At 41.2% G+C, this 22,009-nt stretch overlaps 1 protein-coding gene across 1 annotated transcript in view; it reads right to left on the bottom strand.

Annotated features, from left to right (window-relative positions):
- The window catches only part of GRIN2A (glutamate ionotropic receptor NMDA type subunit 2A), a 180,358-nt gene extending 162,792 nt beyond the window's left edge, over positions 1-17,566 (bottom strand). The window contains exons 1-2 of the mRNA XM_074158266.1: positions 17,549-17,566; positions 14,580-15,002 (exon numbers count right to left, since the gene is read on the bottom strand). Of these exons, the coding sequence (XP_074014367.1) occupies positions 14,580-15,002; positions 17,549-17,566 (441 nt within the window). The remainder of the gene's footprint in view (positions 1-14,579; positions 15,003-17,548) is intronic.
- Positions 17,567-22,009: the final 4,443 nt, after the last annotated feature.

The following is a 22,009-nucleotide window of genomic DNA, read 5'->3' as shown; positions in this document are numbered from 1 at the left end:
CTACTGACAGATATTATAATCCAGAAGAGTCGTTGTACTGAGATCAAACTCATAGCCCTTCTCTCCACAGGAAATTAATTTGGGACAAATCCCAGATACACTGATTCTCAGTTAGTAGTTTTGTCAAAAAAGAAAAAAATAAAATAAAAGCATTTCTCCAAAACGACAATGACGGATTGGAATGCCATGAATAACGCACAGCATCCGTTAGGAAGACCGCAGAAATAAAGGCAATTACTTATATTGCGATTTTATGAAGCAGATTCTCACAAACACCCTAGTGGCAATTTTAACTATTTTATATTTGTTACTGTACTCAAAAACATGAGATACCCATTAGATATAAAACATTTATCTCATATCTATTTATCTGTATTGGGCAGGGGATTGTTTTTATCTTCAGCAAACTGAGAGATTACACATGTCAACATAGAAAATTTTAAAAATGAAGGAGGGAATATACCACTCTCCCAGGAGCCATTTCACTTGAAGCTTCTTCGTCATTTGATTAAAGCCTGCACAAATCAGGCTGGATTAAATCTGAAATATAACAAATACTCCGTGTTTGCTGCTGCAAGTCTTCAGGCTTGTCTATAGACAATTTATGTCAAGCCTGAAGTGTATGGTTGTTTTCTTGATGAAGTTACATATGAGATCATCTCAAGTTCCAGAAAGCCAGTGCTCCCCTTGAGCCTACAAATGCCATGTCTGCGCACTCGTGTAACACATCACACTACACACAGTTACTGTGGGAAGCAAGAGCAAAGTGGCAGTAAAACTTTCAGTTACAAACGATTTAAGGTCTATAGTACCAGAATAATAGAGGCAAATACTCAGCTGTAGCCTCCATGCCAAGATAGCCAGAGGTTTCAAGCTATTGCATAAGCATATTTCTGTAATCTTTGTTGCTCCAAAGCTGGAAGCTTTTACTGAGGCAAGGTTCTTTGAAGTTACTTCGGGAACTGTCTCTCTGCAGATGGAAAAACAAATGATTAAACCAGCTCAACAGGGAGTCAGACTTATTGTACATACTTTATTTAAAAAGAAGCTAAGGGAGGGAGAATGTGTGGTTTGGTTTTTTTAATGCAACACCAGAATGCTTGTTAAGAAGGAAAATATACCACCATCTGAGCTGAATCAGAAAAGCTGTTTTAATAACAAAGTTTTTAACTGGCTTAAACATGCAAATGAAACCTTAAAGTGACCTGGTAAGACAAAAAATGAACGTTAAATAGAATATCAGGTTTAACTTAAGTAAAATCAGGTGGCATGCCAGCAAGGTATTTCACCAGTAAGTAATTTGAAAGAGAGCACCCCATGTACCATCACAGCCCTTAACATACCGAATCATTCCTTTGGCTAGAGGCGGCTCTTGTAGGCAGAATATGCCTTCAGTCTAATGTGTTGCTTGGACTTTGCACCTCAGATATTAAGCAGCTATGTCTGCATCTTTATGCCTTTTATATAAACATACTAAGCCCCTTATTAGAAAGGCAAAAAACCTTCCATCTTCTCTTTATATTGCAGGATTCAAATCTTCAGGAAAAGCATTTAAGTAGGCATTAAAGGACTAAATATTTAAAGTATTTCCTTACTTTGCAGTTGCTCCTAGTCCTTTACTTCACAATGAAATCAATCATGCTGTAGCCAGGATCCCACAAGCAGAATTTTTGCGTTTGATGTGAGACTCATACCTGACCTGGATGCTATCTTTTCCTTGTAGAAGTATGCTCCTCAGCATTTAGAAATGTCTTTGCTGACCTAGAGAATTGATTTCTCTTATTTAAAACTGAGGTTTTGCATGCCTATAACTTACTTTTCAGACAGTAAAAAAAGCAGTAAAGGGTGGGAAATGAGCATAGTTCATTCTTATTTTGGCTTAAGTTTTCCACCGCTTTCAGGCAGTGTCCACTGCAGCTTAATAAGTAAATAGAACTTACATTGGAATAAGGATTACTGAGCTGGACTGTTACATTTTATTATTGGATGAAAAAACTCCCTATTTTACCATTTCCACCTCATACAGCAAAAAAGGTAAATCACAAAACAGCTCTTCTCAAGCCAACAGTCCCTCATACAAGGAAACGCACTTAAACAGAAAGAAAACAACTTAAGCAGGCACTCAAAAAAATAATTGTTAAGGCTTTCAATGACCATTAAAGGCACACATACTGCAGGTGACAGCTGGCTCCTACATAAACTTCCCACATGTTCATTTAAGTTTTAATTCAGAGACCACGGGATGTGTTTTCATGAGGAATTGGGAATCTGAAAATACTTTTATACAGTCAGAAGCTACTGAGCAACTGTTCGAGATATTTTAAATGTGAAGATTTTCTATTATTTAGACCTGTTTTAAGTCAGCTATTAGTGTCATTTCACTTATTCACTGACCATTGGAAATATTCCAGTAACTCATGCTATAAAATGGTAATGAATAGTAAAGAACAACAACAGGAAAAGGAAAAAGATTGTAGTCAGAAGCCTGTATCCTGGGAAAGGCTAGAAAAGAAAAGCGAGCGGCACCACTTTTAAAATTGTTAAGAGTGGAAAAATGACAGGATGAGTATATCTGGAAACAGCTATGAAGACCATTTGTTGACTTTAGCCAACCTGAGGGGGGAAAGAACACCATAAACTTATTTTTCCTTCCACAAGTGAGTTTACCCTGGAAAGAGCCAAAACCACCCTTGCCTGACAGTTTCCGATGCTCTGTTCTCTGAAGACATTGCTCATTTTCACCCTCATGATACAACCAGTCATTTAGACAACATCAGCATTTATATAATTCATGATCCATAACTTTGTTCTGTGCATATAACTACAGTAAGTTATAAGTGCCAGTAAACATAAGTCTCAGAACAATATTTTAAAGCAACAGCAAAACTCATTCATGTACAGGGAAGACTGCAGAATCAGCAAGCCACCTATCACTGTGGAAAGCCATTTATTTTCATATATTTTAACTGTCAGTCTGTCCTGTCCCCAAGTATTCTGAAGCCCCTAACAGGAGATCTGAAATTCAGATTAAAGGAATTGAAAATCAATTATAAAAGGGAATCATAAATACATTTTCAATGTCAGTTCCTAAAAATCCACAGTAGTAGGCACCCCCACAAAGCACCTGAACACAGTGAACATAGACACATAGAAAAAAGTACATATATTACTACAAAGCAGAGAATTATGAAAAAATCTTCCCATTTTTTATAGAAATGGATGTTTACATAGAAGGACATCAGTGCTGGACACAGAAGCCAGCCAAGTGCACAGCAAAATAAAGGTAGGGTTGTATATTTAGGAAAGCCTATAGACTGACCCTGTCCCAGAGGCTATGCTAACGAAAAAATAAAAGCAGTAGGGAAATTTAAATGACATTAGAGGAGAAACACACAGACTCAAATACATCAATTCCCAGATGCTTAACTACAGCCCAGAGTCCCTACATTGCACCAGGGAAAGCAACTGTTCCCCTATATGAGTACGTAAAGGTGGTCACAGTGAATGCAGAACAAATCACTTAAGAAAGAAGAATTGCCCAAAATCACAAGGCCAGGAACCCTGAAGAGATACTAAGGTGGAAACTGTTCAGAGTTTTGAATACTTTTGGTTTTCTTATACTTCTTTCTTCACAAATAGATCAATCAGCAATTTCTGTTGCTGGTTTATTACCACCTCAGCTCTCCACCAACTGTACCCTAGCTCACCTGGTTTGGTTTCTCATCCTTTTTCTATTTTCTGCTTTTAAAATACAAACAAGCTTGGCTTAGAGTCATAACAGTTTTTACTTTCTTCTTTTCAAAATTTTATTTGCTCCAACTAATCTTATTTTAGCACAACTATCATCTGTGCTCTGCGTACACTGGAAGAGACCCGGTACTCCTAACATTAAGTGATACATAATTTTAAGCAGAGTGTACATTCTCTCCTAGCCAACCTCGCTTCTGCTAAAAGTGAACTAAGGCAATACATAGGAAAAAAACCCAACCCCACCCTAACTCTATCATTGGAGTGACAGCCAAGTATAAAGTAGAATAGCAAATAGATGGGATGCAGATGAAGGCGGCATAACAGGAGAGTGTTTGGAAGCAGCTTTTTGGTGGAAGGAGATTTTATACAGAATGGACTGGATAAGACAAATGCAGAATAAGAGCAAGCAAAGGAAGCAAATGGTTGTGGGTTTTTTTGGTTGGTTTTTTGGGGGTTTTTTTTTGGTTTTGTTTTTGTTTTTTTTTTTACAACTTCTGTAACAGTTTGCTATTACACAGTTAAGTGATAGAGCTTAACATTGTGCATGCTAAGCATTGGAGTCACCCACAACGCATTTCACTAGAAACCAGATTTCACAACAGCAGATTTGAGCCTTTTCGCAGATAACAATAGTTAAAATGCAGACAGAGAAAAGAGAGGAGGGGATGGCAAACAGATCAAAACAAAACTAAGGACAAGGTTAGCTTATTTACCTACAAAGACAATGTGACTATTGAAAATAAATCCAACCATCCTAAATGGTACTTGACTAGAGTACAGAGACTTTCCAGAGTTTTTGCATCTGTTTTCTTATGATGAATTCACAAGCCTTATCTCATCCCAATTAGGTACTTCATACAGCTCTGATGCCTCTGCCAACACAATTTACCCAGAACTCTTAATTAGTCTTACACACAAAAAAATAACATGTAATTTGTCTGGTAATTATATGTTTCTGTAACTCCTAAAAGCAACTCATTACAGAAATGTCGTGCACTTAGAACAGATTACCTTAATTCTATTTTCTGTTTATTCAATTATAACTGTCGTTCCTAATTGTATTGTAAATTGTGTTGAGCTGGAAGGTGGCTATAAAATCCCTGCTCTTTCCTCTTTCATAGTGATTCTACATATGTAGTATGTTTCCACTAGACACAAAATCAATGTAGTGAAAACAAAGCAATCCTACTGTTAATTCTAGTCACGTGAAGAGGCAAGCTGGGCAGTAAAATAGACAAAACTTTATCAACAAAATTATAGGCATAGAACTGCCTAGGTTGGAAGGGACCTTTCAGATCATCTTGAACCAGAAGTTAGGACACTGAAAAAAAAAAAAAAAAAAAGAGACACCCAAATGTCAAGAAAAGGAAAAAGGAAACAAAAGGAAAAGAGAAGCAGCTTTCCACTTAGCAATCTCATGAATGAAAGATGTTCATAGAAACATCTTGCTCTGAGATGCACAAAAGGCAGGCTGTAAACAGCTACACACACTCAGCAGAGGCCATTGAGCAACACCAGCATCGGTGTTCTCAGTCATGCTGCATCAAATAACTCATGACAAGGAAATAGTCCAGCCTATCTTCATTAAAAGCCCAAAAGGAAATTACTTTTCCAAACCTATGATGGAGATAGAAAGCCTAGAACACTGACTGGAGTCAGCTGGTAAAGGACCCCCCAAACGGTAAAGAAGAACCTCCCCAAGAGAGCTTACCCCAAACCTGGATTAAGAGATACATAATGTTAAAGTTGAAAGGTGTATGGTCTCAATCTGAAAAAATCTACTTTATCCAGGCTACTCAAAGATGGGTGTATGTGATCCTACTGGGAAATTACACTACTGTCAGCCAATTCCACACACCAAACTACCATTACTTGTAGGCTCCATCCTGAGGAGCAGGTAAATCAATGTACTTGAAGAAAAATATTAAAAGCATAAAGATGACAACCTTTTATTCTCTCACCCTTCCTTCCCACCTTCAGCAAGGGAATCTGGAAGAAAGCGGAGAGAAAAACCTGCATATATACACCAGTAAAATGGACCCAGCTTTCTCAGACTTGATCACACCTAAATAAGAAATGAAAGATGACTTCCAAAAGAAAAGGTAGTCATTTTGGAGCTGTATGCAGAATATTACAGTGTTTCAATCAAATCTCATCCACAGGCCTCCAATGTGCTTTTTAGTGTATTAAAGCCAAAAGGGACTGCACTTTTGCTTTCAATTTGCCCCTCCAAATACAGGTTAATCTTGCTAGGCATTCTCTGTTCTATAAATGGAGATGTTTCACTGACCATGCTCAACTGGTTTAGGACCAATTTGTGACCTCAGGTATGTTGCTGGATTTCCTAGGTCAGTTTTAGTTCAGTCTCTGTGGCTGTTGAGGAGATGAGGGAAAAAGGAATGGATTACACAAACTGTCTATATATATGCATTTATGAGTGATTTCGTTAATCTGTGTGTGATGCTTAAAGAGTCGGTATTCAAACAAAACCTTATCCACAAATTTTGACTAGAAACTGTTGCTTTTTTCAAGAGGTTTAAATCAATCCCAAAGGTTGATCAGCCCACCTCCTCAGCCCACCCCAGTAGGCAGCAATGAACCCCTCACACCCAAGTCCCAAAGGCACAGACCTTTCTCCAGAGGAATTTTGCTCTTCCTTAAATAACTCATACACCTGGGACCTCCTTCCTCCAAACACTCGGACTTTTTGATCACTTAAGCTTCATGTGTATGCAAAGTACAGGGGGAAGTGCTGTTGGGAAAGGTAAGACAGCATTAACTGCATACCACAAACTTACAGCTGCTGGACACCAAGTAACCTCCATCTGCAATTTGGAATATTATGTTTACACACCAGGAAAGAAGCTAGTTTCTCCTGTTGGCTGTTCAGCTTCTATACTACATTTCTTTCACACACTTTAATTTAATTCCTCTAAGAAATATTCCCCTTCTAACCAATCTTATCTCCAGTTCTGGTTTCACACAGAGCCTGTGAGTCACAACTTTTCCCTGACCCAATATATCAAGTCTCAGCATAGAGGAAGATACATCATCACCAGGGGCCTTCTAGCACAGCTTCGAGTGCAAATACTCAAAAAAGAGACACTTGCTAGCTGCTATGCATTTAAACAAGAGCACAAGAACTTTTCCTAGAAACAGTGGGGAGACCCAAGCATAATCCTTGTGCAGCACTGCCTCCCAAGGGCCATAAGACCACCCCCCCCATCTTGAGAAGCCAGAGGGGCCCTCGGTTGGACGCACAGCGTAACTGGAGCTCTGCACTAAGAGAATTAAACCCTGTCCATTTTTACAAACTGTGCATCTAGCTTATGCACCTCTATTGCAAGCACAGGGTTTTTCTCCTAAGGACATTAAGTCTAAATCTAATATAAATAGCCAATGATGCTGCTACAGTTTTATTTATTTATTTCAGTGAAGTGCAGAAGAAAATATCTCAAGGATTTAAACAATATGGTGACAGATGGTGTGGAGACAATCCAGGCTGGGCTCCCTCAGTAAAATCCACACAACTTCATAGCTTCAGGAAAGAGGGTAGGCAGAGGAGGAAGAGGGAGCCGGGAAGGGAAGAGGGGGAGAAAATACTAAATGCAAAACTGGCCAAAATGACCCCGGATTTCTAACAAACGAAAACAGTTGTGGACTGCAAAGTCTCTCTCTTCATCTATACAAAGCTCTTTGTACCATCTCTGATGCAGATCTACCTCAGATATCTTCCAAGCAAGTCCAAAAAAAAAAAAGAAAGAAAAAAGACATTCTTCTAATTAAATTGTTAGTTCAAATAAGTGACAAATAAAACACACTATTAAACTATCTGTTCAAAAATCTAAGCATGCTCTCAAAAATAATTAATAGATGAAACATGAAAAGTGTGTTTGACATGGCATCAACGCTCTTCTGTTCTGTTCAATGCATAATTTTATTTGGATGAATATTTTCAGGTCTGTTCTCGGGATATATACTGATTGCCAGAAATGTCTTATGTGCTTTATAATAGTCTACTATTATTTTGTAGCTTAAAGGAGACAATCTTGCATTTTATATTTGAGAATGTCCTTGGGAAAAAAACTCCAAAGATGCCACCAGGAATGTCTGCAAGCAGAAAATTATGCTGAAGGTCTGGTGTCCTACTTTTACAGCTTGGGAGTCTGCTGCGTTACAATTACCTATAGGCAGGCAATAGTTTGGAGAGATTGCATGGATGATCTACAACAGTGACTTACTAGCAGTTTTAAAATGTTGTTGCTCAAAACAGAGACACTTATGGATTTTTATTTTCAAGAACTTTAAGAACAGACAGTTTGAAGAGAAAGAGAACTGTAAATTTGAGATGAAAATATACTGCTCTTACTGCAAATGATTAGATCCAAGGGAAACCAAACGTCCCTCTCTCCTAACAGGAGTGGTTTATAGGACCCTACCCTGCACCTTTTACTGGTGGGCTCACCTTTAACTGTGCCAACTCAAGCAAGCTAAAAAAATAGGAACTTACCCACACCTCAGCTGTATCAAAAAAATCAAGTAAACTCTAAAAGATTTTCATTTCCTACACTGTGTTTACTAGTTCCAGAAATTCCCAATCTCTTGGAAACTATCTTCCTTCTACTTAGGAAAATTAAACCAAATATCCCTCCCTTCAACTCCACGAGAGTGACAGTTCAAGTCTACTCTCACAGTATTCCAGGAAATACTCCATGCTTTCCTTTGCGAAATTGAGAGGGAAACTTTTGTGTGGACAAGAGAATGAGGAATAATATAATCATCTCAGAAATAGCTAGGAAAATCCTTTAGAAAGGGGAGAGAGAGCATGGGGGGGAGAGCATGAAAGGCTCACATCATTAATATAATGGTCCTCCGAGTTCTGAGACACAGCTCAAAGCAGTGAACGCTGCAGCTCTCGCTGTTGAAGCTTTACTGTCTCATAGCGATGACAGTACAAGAATAGAAATGTAAGCCAAGCATCCTGTATCATAACCACCTCACGCTCCCAGAGCGCCAGCCCCTGTTGACGATACTGTATCCTCTCCGTTCACCTCAGTATAACAGATTTCAAGAATGTTTTTAATAGTTTAATAACAGTGATTATGGCATGTGTGCGTAAAAGGTACTACCACAGATTACAAGCCAAGTTCTAAAAAATCTTTACGGATGTGCAAGACAACTTCATTTTTAAAAAATAAATATAGATTGACTTTTATGGATATGGTTAATTAAACACAGATTTGCAAGATGAGGTCGATGCTACATTTTTGTTGCAGTTCAAAATAAAAATGAGAATATCAGAAAGTTATGCTTCGCATAGCAGGATTAGTACAGCTAGGAGGAAAGTCAAATTCAAATGCTTCTTTAAAAGAGGCAGAAGCTGGAATTATTGTGTGCAATAGAATAGTGCAAGCTACTATATCTAGACCTGAAACACCAGTTACATGAATACAGGTATTTTTGCACTAAAGCATTTACTAAACTACAGTTTAATCCTCCAGTCTTTTGCAGTACCAACCAAAGCAAAAGTTAATATCAATCTCAGAAATATAGTGTCATACACGCGCTATTATCAGTTACCAGTAAGGGCAGGAACGAAAAGGTACAAAATTTAAGATTTTCTGTAAAAACACAGGACTGCTTTTATGAGCCAACTAGATGTACTGTACCGAAATGTACGTAACGCATATGGAAGCCATGCAAAGTGATGAGCACATTCCATGATGGTCTCCAGAAAAGATATAACAACAAACCCGACACACACACCCTTCATTTGTCACAACAATTTTTAAAGCATCGAGTTGAAGCACACGGATGCATACTGCAAATGTGAAGCGTGGCTTTTCAACTTTTTTTTTTTTTTTTTAACATGATCACTGCACTATGGGGACTGTATAGCAAAGAAGCTGTAACATGTGTAGAGGAACCTTAAGAGCAGCGTAAAAAGTGGTATACATATAAGGGAGTGTAAATTCTCAGTATGCGAGCCAGGAGTCTGGGTGTGCTCTGGTCATAGTTACCAGCTGGGCTAAGAGTTCTGGTTTGCAAAAGTACAGTATAGGTTTTGTATCTCAAGATTGAGGAAAAACAGAGCAATTCCAGCTATGTCCATAACAAGCTGAAAATGACAGGTAATGCAAACATCTGCAAGTATTTCAGCAAAACACCTGAAAAATACCCACCAAAAGAACGAACAAGATTTAAAAGTAGTTTCCCTCTACTTATTCACAGTTAGTCGTCTTAATAAATATCCCAGCAGCACTACAGGAGGCGGGGGGCCCAGCAGATGAGTTGAACATGAGTCAGCAGTGCACCCTTCCGGTGAGGAAGGCTAACCAGGCTGCACCAGCACAGCCAGCTGCTTGAGGGCAGGGATTATTCCCCTCATTGCTACTCCTGAGGCCACGGCTGTCCAGTTTTAGGTTCCTCTCTGTCCAGTTTTAGGTTCCCCCATACAAGACTTCAATATTCCTGCACCTCCAAAGGACTGGAGCACAAGAGGTGCAAGAAAGGGCTGAGAGAACTCTTTTGCCCAGAAAAGGGACAGGAAAGGACAGGTATAATTGCAGCCTACAGTTACACAGAGAGAGAGCTGGACTCAGACTCACAGCAAAAGAACAAGAGCCTCTGGTCATGGTACAGAGGGAAATTCTAATGAGATATAACAAAAATATTTGCATGGTGAGAAAGGTTAAGTACTGGAACAGATTGCCCAGAGACACTGTGGTATCTATAGAGACATTCAAAATTTGTCTGGACAATCTGATCTGACTTCAATATCAGCTCGTCACTGATTTAGGGTTGAGTTAAACAACCTCCAGTGGTCCCTTCTAACTTCCATTGCTCTATGATCCTATGTTTGCTATTTTGGAGGAGGATGTGGGTGAACAATGAAAGCTGAAGGTGATGGTAGATGCAAAAGGGGTTTTATACCAAACCAACTTAAAAGCGCTTATTGTCAATATTATCAGCAGAAAAAATAATGAAGAATGATAATTTAACCATATATAGTACTTATTTTTCAGAAAAGCAAAGATTTATTTTGCGTAACATTTCCAGAGCTACTTCAAGAAGCTTTGTAATAGCCCTTCTGGAAAATTAGCCTCACCTTTAATGCTGATTGGCCACGCATTATAACTGTCAGTACTTCCACAACAATAAAATGCTTCAAGTTACACCTTTCAGAAAGATTTCTAATGAGAAGTTAGAAAGACTTACTTTTGCAATATGCAAAAACAGTATGGTTCAAAGATACTAAGTATTCCTGGAGGTATTTATAATACATAGGGGCTTTTTCCCCACTTGTGAAGGAAACAAATCTTTTATTATTGTCACAGAACTAACCATGATGTTCTGTTTCAGAAAAGTATCCCAAATGCTATCATTATAATGATAACACGTGGTGAAACAAACATAACTAAGTTTAAAACCAAATGCTCAAGTCAGGAAACAGTTCCTAAGCAATGTTTGTTTTGAGATCTCTCAAATGTCAACAGATAGAAGATAAATAAACAACCAGTCTGTTTTCAGCATCCTCCAAGGGATGCTGATGCACAGCAGGTTGGCACAGATGCCCCAGACACAACGATCATCTTGTTTCAGTGACTATCCCACATCTGAATATGCTTTAAGCCTGGGGCAGAACTGGGGACCAAAGCCAAGGAGCAGTTCACTGGAAGGAGAATTCCTGCCAACAGCAGGTGATAAAATCGGCTGGAAAAGCAGCATGTGGCACTGTCCAAAGGGTATCTCTATAGCACAGTTGGGATCAAAGAGGTACCATACATCCTTATGTGTCGCCTTGGTTTGTTGGTAGAGTTTTGACAGCAGATGTCAGGTGAAGGCAGATCAGCTAGGTTCGGAAAACATTCCAGTTTTGTTGGCTTCGCATGCCTGTCAATTTTCATAGTCTATATCAAGCAACTTATCTCCTCAGCTGGTGCAGGCAAACTTCAACCAAACTGAAGCCGAGTACAGCCAGCTGGGCCGATGGTGGAGGCAGTCTAAACTATGCACTGTTCACAGCAGATGTTTGCACAGGGACTCAGTACTTCAAAAGCTGTATGTTCTGCATTAATCACTGCATACTCCAAATGTGGGCGTATCTCATATTTAGAAGCCTGGAAACTTTTTTCTTTATTAAAAACACGGCTCTTCATGCAAGATTCATATTAACATAGTATTTATTAGATATAGAGAATATGGTCAGCTTATCTACTCTGAGTCATTCCAGTAAAGTCTTTAGCAGTATAGAGCATTATAGATGACTGCTCATTTCTGTGCATTCACCTTAGTTCATGTTTAGGCCTGTTAAGGATGTTAAGCATCATATAACAACGCCCTGGCACAGAATTCACTGAACTACTGTGCAGCCTTTGCGTCAGCTGTGCTTGGTAGACTACAAAGCAGCAGGTACTACTTTTACTGAAAAATATGTCTGTGTGTAATCTAAAACACAGTACCAACATAATGACACAGAGGAGGAAAGTGTCTGTTAAGAGTCACACAATAAGGACATAAATGAAATGGCCTTATTAGAGTGCCAGAGAACTACATCCACAAGCAGGATTAGGACCAAGCACCTTTTTTGCATATGCAGCATCTCAATGTATGAGACAAACCAGAAAATTTTAAACACTGATTAACTTCACAATTTAGCCAACACCCATGTGTTTCAGTTAAATCCTGACACTGACTTGGAAGACAGATTTTACATTTGCAGTCCTTCTCCCTCAGACTTCATCTCCTCTGCCTTTATGACAGAAATGTGCATTTCACCCTCAACTCCCAGGAATTCATTCCTAAATGAATGGTTAATTGAGTCTCATTACTGTGATGTTCCAAACCCAGTTGCAAGACATTGCACGTTGCGAAAGCCAAGTTAAAAATTAAGGCAATTCTAGTTACTTGAACAAACAATTCCTTCAGCCAATTCGAGCTACCGAAGATAGCTCTGTTAGACTGTCTTAAAGCACAAAAGAACAATTTTGATTTCCCAAGTGGAAATCTTAGAAGCCAAGTTTCAGCACAAAAATGTTTTATTAGCAAACTGTGATAACCCCTAAAATCAAAGACGGCGATATAATAATGACAATGTTAACATGCAATGAAAAAAGTATTAACTTACTGAGACAAGAAAAATACAATCTATTTCATTTTCTAGAGACTCCTACATAAAAGTAAAAAATAGATCAGTAACATCCTGCATCTGCTACCAAGCGTGAAGTCGATTCCATAAGGATTTTTGCCAGTGTTTCATCATTCAGCACTGGCTGGGATCTTCAAATGTTCTTATGCTGGCATGGAAAGCTGAGTGAGGTATGTGTCAAATAAAATTCCTAAATACAGATAAAACCAGCTTTATAAAGATGGGTAAATCGGTACAGTAATTTAAAAGCATGTGAAATAACTGCCTCTAACTTGGTCACTACAATTACATTTAAGATAGTAGCATTGACTATAATGATCTTTCCACATAAATCAAGATGTCAAAGCTATTGTTATAGAATCTCTGCTATAATTCAGCACTTGCTGTCCTCCCCTTGTATGACATAAGTTTTAAAGGAAGGCCATTCAAAATAACAAGAGAGACAGATCTCTTATCCCAATGAAAAAAGCCTTTCCCAGAGGTAAAAAGTTTCAAAAGTTCAAAGCTGATTCCTCAATTGTAGTTAATCATTGCATCTTTCCTGCTTCTTTTTCCCCCCTCAAATTATGAAATAGCATATCTGGACCCCTTAATTTTTAGATGGATTCAGAGAGCTCTTTACTATTCAAGTACTACTGAAAATCCACTTGTAGGGAATAACAATATTTAATGAATAAGAAATCCTAAATGGTGCAAATATCAGGAAATAAGTTGCAATTAACATTGAAAACCCTTGTGTGCTGGAAAACCAGTAAGTGACTTCCCACACTGAAACTCCCTCTTCAGCTATCCTCTTTTACACCACGGTGGGAGCTCCTCTCGGACTCCCAAGCCAAGCAGCAGTCTGGGCCAGAGAGCTTAGTCCTGCGCGGTGCTAAGCACCTGTTTCAGAAACAGCAGTGATCACTTTACAAGATCAATGCTGCAGTGCTAGCAAAGATTTTTTCTAAAACTGTTACAATGTTAAGGAACCTAAACTGGGTACCAGTCACTTTTGTCATTCCACAGTCTCACAACAGATTACATAAAGAGATGTTTTCCAGCAAAGCAATTTCTCATTATCTCCAGAGTTCAGACAACTCCATTGTGGACTTTCATGAACTACAGTAGGAAATTAGAAATATCTGGTTAGGCAAAATCCAATTTAATAAATATAGTGAATACAAGAGTTGGTTAAAGTTTGCAAGCCAATTTATAGACTGTAGTGGATCACAAAAATCCAACTTGATACAATTGTCCTATTACTACTATTGTCCTCAAATACATTCAGGTGTATTGCTTGCTACTTCTTATAAGCACTGCAGAATATCTGCTTATAATTTTAAATCTGATCCCTAAAATCATTTTATGGATCTACTATTTTGAGGTTGTTTTTACAGCCGTATGTCGTATTTGCTAGCAAAATTACTAAACTGACCAGCATTCAGTGTACTGGAGAGTAAGATTTCATTAGGACTGCTTTTACAATGGAAAGTTGAGTTTCAGGAATGAACCCCAAAATACTTCAGGATATTTGATGAGTGATCAATGAGGACACTGCTCTCTCTATTTTTTTTTCTTTTTTAAAGTACAGAGAGGCAATTAGAACCATCCTTTTGGAACTGCTTGTAGGGATTATTCATGATAGAGACCAACAGTGAAGTACATTAGACTAGCAAAAGCTTTAGATAAATTTTCCTACCTTATCTGCCATTATCATGGAGGCTCCGCCATGAATTCCAAGAATTGGAATAGAAGTCTGAGATGAAATAAAATCCAAAATCTGAGCTACTGCCTCCTGATCAGTATCATCTCCAAAAACCACTCCATGGATCTTGGTGCCTGACATCAAGTCGCAAACATGTGTTATGATGCTCTTAGGGTCAGTCTGGTTCACCAGAAGGGTCACTACATTGACATCAACAGTCAGGTCTGCTGACATTTCCCTGGTCCAGAGAGCTCTGATATCTCTCTCTGTGATATCCTTGGTCCTTCCCAGAATCACTGCAATGTTCAGGATGGGATAACTTTTCTCCGCTCCACGAACAAGATCCAGAGGCGCCAGAAGAGCTTGGAGTACCAGGAGAGCACAGCCAATTTTCCTCATCTTTGCCAGCTTTATCCCCTGCAAAAGTGATCACATTGGATGAGAAAAACAGACAGGAAAAAAAAAATATATACTGTATATCTCCAATGAAGGTTTTAAACAGAAGGCTTCTGGACACAACGCAAACTTTACCAGCTTTTTATAAGACATTCTTCACCTTAGTTTCAATTGAAGCCTCTTATATCCCCTCAAAAAGTTGGCTTGCCAATGACAGTATTACAACTGGTCTCCCACAAGCAAGGCAAAAAACGTAGCAGAAGTTCAGAGGAAAGACCCATTAAAACTCTTCCTGGATGGCAAACAAAATTAAAATGACTGACATCATTTAAAAAAGACATCATCATCCTTGCCGTCCTAAAACAGGTAAAGCACAGAAATCTATTTTCCTTTCTCCTGAACGTTCTGTTTAAAATTTAGTCAGTCTAACAGGAAGAGGTGCTTTAGCTCAAAATGAGAGAAGCGAGTCAGAGGTCTGCTGGAAACCCCAGTCCATATACTCCATACATTTCACAGCATCCCAGAACCATGTTGTTTTATTTCTGAAGATCTCTCCTAGACAGGTGCTGCTCAAGCACAGACTACTGCATTTCTGGAACAGATTCAGATGCACAATATTCTGTCTTAATTCTTCTCCCTCCTCTTACGTGGCATTCACTTGAGCATCTCAGAACTGCTGATCTCAGACACAAAGTTGTCACTGGTGTTGAAGGGGAGGGTGTTCCATAAATGAGCATCACTGCATTGGCTTACTTCATGTCCTCACTGAATCTCTGTAGGGGGCTGAATATAGACAGAGTAGGACGGGAAGAGAGATGAGCCATAGAAGTGATCTGAACTACCTGAAGGAGGGAGAAGAGGGAGCAGGTCTGACTCTGCAAGATCTCCTTCTGTTTCTGTGCCCTGAGGGATTTCCACCCCCGTAACTGGCTCTCCTCTAGCTGCAAGAAGGGAGTCCCTGTGCCACATAAAGCCAAGCTTGTTGCAAAGCGCCACGCAGAAAACAGTAGCAGGGCTGTCCAATCGGGGGTGGCATTTTTCAGATCTCCCCTCTCATCCTGCCAGCCCTATCTCCACCATCAGAGTCATCTGCTGCTGAAACAGACACCGAGACAAGGGCTTGCTGTATCATCACCTCCTTTCGGGCCAGACAAGGAGATAAGCACTTGAGAGACCATTTAATTGCAAATCAGTGCCACCGTGCTTCCGAAGTCATTGCACTGCGGGCCAGCTTCCCGCCGCTGCAGCACCAGAGGTAGCACGGAAAGCGGTAGAAATAAACAAACCTAAATGCCCGCAGACACGAAGCTGCTTCAGCTTCCTTCAGACCCCGAGAAATACTAATTATAACAACAAACACCACCCACAGAACCCCTCTTTGCCCGCCTCGGGCACAGTTCGCTCCCCGTAACCAACCGCACCGGGAAGCGCCCCCGGCTCCCGCGGCGGCGCGGCGCGATGGCGCCCCCTGGCGGCGGCGGGACGCCGTCCCACGTACCCAGCGCCTCAGGAGACGGAGCGGCGGCGGGTGCCGGTGGTGCCGGTGGTGCCGGTGCTGGTGCAGGGCATGCCGCGGCCGCGGGCATGTCGCGCCCCTCGGTGCCCGGGCTCAGGGGCAGCCTCCGCGCTGCTGGCCGCACGCGTGATCCCCGCCGCAGCCTGCGAGCGACATCGCATCCCGGGAGGACAGCTAGGCGGACAGGGAGACAGGCAAAGGGGGGCTGGACACGGGAAGGCGGGGGACGGGACGGGACAACGTGGGGAGAAGAGGAGACGATGGAAAAGCCATTAATCAGGATGAAGATTTGACGGAGGGGGAAAAATACATATATAAATAATTCAATCTCGTGTGGCACGCGAACTGAAATAAAGTGACGAGACTCAAAAGTTTCCCTCCCCCCCCCCCCCCCCCCCCGCCCCAACCCGCTTCACTTAGAAATAAATGTAAGCTCTTTCCTAACAGCAGCGCCTGTGAGCCCGCAGCCGCCCGGGAAATATGCCTCATCCTATCCAGGTCAGGAAAATCCTGGGCTCCCAACTGCTCGTTTGCTTCCAAGAGAAATGCACCGGTTCGAGCTCTAAGGGGGGAGGCATCCAACCTGGAAAGAGCAGCTAGAAGCAAACTAATTCACATGATCAAGGCCAGGAGTTTTCTTGACAGGTTCAAAACAAGCATATTCTGGAAACAGCTAAATCGGTGTGGGATAAAGCTATTTTTGATCTTGTAACGGAACAAATTCATTCTCAATTTATCATAAACAAACCCAGGGAGACGCACTTTAGCAGATCCTCCACCAAAAGCTCCGGTTGCTTTGATTTTTTCATTCACTATTTCTAGTAAATATACTTCTTCAAGCAACCTCAGTTAAATGTAGGACGCCGGCGCGCCAGGCAAAGGCGACCGGCGTTCCCCAAGCGCTCCTCGGTGCGGACTGGAAACTAAGAGCCAAGCACGGCACCGCCGGGGCCGGCAGCGGGCATCCCTGATCCCTGCGCCGCGCCGCGGCTCCCAGCCCCTTCCCAACTACTGGGCGCGTATTAGCGCTGGCCAGAAAGGCGATACTTACTGCATTCTCCCTCCACATAGTTCCAGTTTAAAGATCCTCAAAGTCATTTCAGTAGATTCCCTTGGAAACAACGAAGTGGAAAATAGGTCCCTTAACGCCTGGATTTCATCCTGCAACTTGTTCCCACCGCAGTAAATACAAACCCGGCAGCTCTTTATCGCTTGAAATCCCGCATGATCAAGTTTTAGCAGAGCCATTGCAACTGAGATTTGCTCTTTACTTTTGGCAGGAGGCATTTAAGCGTCTTCATCTTTTTTTTTTTTCCTTTCTTTCTTTTTTCCTCCCCCTTTTTTTTTTTTTTTTTTTGCTGTTTAAAGGGCAATTGCAATATTGCTGCAGCAGTTCCCCAGGACGGCAGCCTCGGAGCCCCCGCGCTCCCCTCGGCTCCCTGGAAGCGGCGGGGACCGGCAGCGCCGGTTGCTGAAGGCGCGGCGGGATCCACCCGGCGGGGGCCGCCTGCGCGCCGCTGCGGGGACTGGCAGCGCCGGCCCGCTCCGCTCCGCCGCCCCCGGCACCGCCGCCCTTGCAGGGGCTGAAACTCACGGGCGCCTTGTCAAACCGAGACCAATCGCGGCTACTTTGAAGGCTCCCCCCGCCCCGTTCTGCTTCCACAAGCACCAGCGAATGAATCAAAGCCAGGCAATCGGGGGAGGGGGGTGTCAGATCTGGGGGAGAAGCGAAAACGCCAGGTTTGGGGCAGAAGAGTGGCAAACTTGAGCACTCTTCCCACGTTAACAGCCCCAGCGAAAGGCTGGTAGCCCAGGAAACCCCAGAGTGTTCTCCTTTCCCTTGATGCAGGGGCTGTCAACCAGAAATCCCTGCCATGGGCTCAGGGGAACGAATGTGGAGCAGCAGCTTCCACACTAAAAGCAGCCCTAAAAGCTCCAGACTGCAGCCCAATATCACAAAAATGCTCCGTAGAAGTTGGCTCCATCTGGGCATCCCCACTACTCCACCCACCCACCCCCCACCCCCCTTCAAAGCACTGTGCCCGTTTCTCCATCTCCCACTCATCTAGCACAGCTCTGGTGTCAGAGCCACCTTGCTGTTGAGCAGCTCTTTCCTCCTTGCCCAGACCCCACACCACCACGACCTTCCTCCGCCACACACCACCCCAACCTCCTCCCTTGTTCCATTGCTCTTCTGCTTTCCCTTTTCCACCATCCTTCTCCAGCTGCCACAATTTACTTGGTTTTGCATGAATGAACATACTGGCCAACTACTGCACAGGTGATGTCCTTTTCTGTGCTCCATCCTTTACAACCGCGTGTATTTCTAAGCTGAATACTTCAGAGTAAGGCCAATTCACACATTTTGACAGACCCATTCAACGAGGCACCTATGCCAGAGGAAACCTTTGGGTTCAAATGGGATAATGCCAAGTGTCCACTCACTGAAGTTTGTTTTTCACCACATTAAGACACAGAATACTGAGAACTCGCTCCCAAAGACATTTAACAATGCATCAGCTTTACTGCTTTTGACAGTGTCTTCATAAAATTCCCCAATAGGTCTATGCCTTTTTTTTTTTCTCCTTTGAAAGCTTTCATCTCCTAACTTATTTAGAGACTACTTCCTTAGACATTGCATTAGTCTTTCTAAGCAAAGCAATTAAGCAGCTACAATTGTGCCTTCTATAAGTTTGATGTTTCATGGCACCTTTGCACTTCACCCTTGATGCACCTTTTCTCCTGTAAATATTACAGGGAAGTTTGTGGCATTTACTGGAGATGAGCTTGCATCTCCATCCTTGCACAAGGGCTGTTTCGGTGTTATCATTCAGTAGATTTATTGAAACAGCAGTGAAACCAGGGATTCAAGAGCCTTAAATACAAGTGAAATTTACAGTGGTAAAAAAATGCGGCTCTAACATGAGTATACAAACTACTAGAAGTGACATGGTTTCTTTGGAAAATACTTAGGATACAATAGGCTGTGCACAATACAGTGACTGAACTTAGTTTGAAAGACCAATACAAGAAATAGCCAAGTTTTCCAACTTGAACAGAGCCATGTTATTTTTATTAATCTAAATTTAGACATACTTTAGCATTATTTCAAATATTTTTCCTCACTCTTATAAAAGTTTGTGAAATGTCACATTAAAACTTAGTTCAAATTAGTTCACAAATTAGAATTAAAATAAAACATATTAGAAGTTTGCCCAAACACATCGGGACCAATCTTGGCAGTACATGTGCAGTCTGCCCAAAAGCCTCACTGAAGTCAAGCAGATTACTGCCTACAGACTGGAGTACATGCTGCAAAATTAGACTGCTATTTTAATAGACACCTGTAGTCCATTTCTAGGTATATTTGCACAGTTTAATTTAAGATTAAAAGGAAGACCTGCAAACATGGTAAGAAATCAACTTCACTCAGAAAACAAAACTTGCATTTAAGTGTCTTGAATTTAGGCTTGTAATTTGCGTGTAAAAACGGAACACTTACTTCAAAAGCAGTGTAACAAACACTAACATCTCTGCACTTGGCAGATTAAGTTACAAATTTAGGATTTTCATGGAGAACATTCATTCCGAAAGGCAGATGGATTGATACATAAGTGATTGCCTTCTCCACACAAACAGCTGTGCAGTTATCTAAAAGAAGCTACACCATAACTTCAAGAAGTTTGGAACCCTGCTCTTCTGAGGATACTTTCCAGCGGGGGTTTCCCTACCTCCTGCCTGCTACAGAAACCCGTGTTTAAAGGTCAGAAACTTTCTTCTTACTCAGTCCCTTCCAAAGCAACATTAAATTACAAAAAGGTTTCCCTTTTCCGAATATTACCTGTTGCAGAGTGCATTCATCAACAGAAACAAGCAGCCAAATTATCAGGTACAAGTAATGTTTCCCAAGGAGGCGAGAGAGGCAGCGGGGTTTAATGGTCTGGCACAAGGCACATTTCTGTCCCTGTTGCTGACTCATTAGTGACACTGCGTCTATTACTTTCTCTCCATTTGCTTTACTTTACCAGGTGTAGAATGCTTACCTCAGACATGTTAGACAGCTAAATTGAAAGCCAGATTTAACCCCCAGATTCAGGAAAACAACTCCATCATTTTCCTCTTGCTCTTAGAAAGAGCAGTGTTAGACGGGAAGTGCAGTCACCCTTTTAAAAAAGAATTTGTTCTCATGCAATGACACTAAAGTTAGCCAAGAAAAATACTTCAACACACTAAATATCGAATTATTGCCGCTGTATTTTCAATAGAAGTAGTCTTTGTTGTAAAAGTTTAAGCCGTGGTTCAAGAGATCTCTAAAACAAATTGCAGACCTACTCAGTAATCCTTGCTACATGGAAACACCATCACACAAGACTTCGTGTTTTGTCAAACAAAATGGTAACGAGAGACTAGAAGTAACAGGTGTGGTTAGGGGAGAGAGGGTAATTTAGAATTAACTCCAACTTTAAAAACTTTACTTCCAGCAATAAACTCATCTTACGTTTAGAGAATATTGCTGCAACAATATATTTACATGCATCTATCTTATCCGCCACAAAGATCTGAATTCACCTACCCCCAAGATAACTCTCAAGCAAGAATTGAAAGCAAGATTGATGCAAAGTCATTTTTCAGTACCACGTAAAATGAAGTCTGAAATGAACCCACTTGTCTCAACAAAAGTTTAATGCATAGCAAACAAGGATACAGTAACATGAGCTTACTCTTGAGGGGCAGCAGAGTTAAATATGTGCTAAATGAACCTAAAGTAAAAATGGGAAAGAACTCAATTGTTCTCAAACTTGCTAAAACATTTGGTCACAGATGGCCCTCTTACTGAAAACTGGCTTCGCTCCTCATTTGGCAGTGTCCTTTCTTGCACAATTTACCAAGTCATGCATGAAATGATGGCCTTAAGCTACTCTCAGTTTTGCAAAGGACATGAGCTGGCTGCCACGGAAAAAAAGGAGGCAACATCACTGAATGGAGCTTGGGGCCGTTACAGCACTTCAGCTTCTCTGCAAACAACTTCAAGCAGGGAAGGAACACCCCAGGGACAGTTCAGCTGGAGTTCCTCCTTCCCACCTCACCTCCGATTATCAGCGTTACTCGAGATTCACCAGGATTGTGTCTTTGCCTCTTTTGTAATCAATTTTCCACATCAAATTAATCTTTAGTTTTATTTCCAAACTCTGCTATGCAGTTCCCAAGACAAATTCTCTTTCTCTGGGAAATCACTGAATTAGTCAAATCTAACTCTGAGGGTCAAGCCAGAATTTCATTATGAACTCTGTACTTTTTAATTAAAGCTGCTCTATTAACAAGGAAATCTGTGTCTCAGCAATGCGGTCCTGTGAAGACTGTGTCAGTAACAATCCCGTTACACATCCAACTGCCTGCACAAGATCTGGGCTTCAGAGAATCAAATCAAGGGTAAATACCTAGTTTAAGACTGCTGCTCTTTTCCCCTTCCTGCTCTCCCCCCCCCGAAATTGTAAGATATCAGTATATCTGT

This window comes from Numenius arquata, chromosome 14 (genome assembly GCF_964106895.1).
Source record: "Numenius arquata chromosome 14, bNumArq3.hap1.1, whole genome shotgun sequence".
Classification (NCBI taxonomy): Eukaryota; Metazoa; Chordata; class Aves; order Charadriiformes; family Scolopacidae; genus Numenius; species Numenius arquata.
Note: the sequence above shows the minus strand (reverse complement) of the source record. Positions and strands in the feature narration are given on the sequence as shown.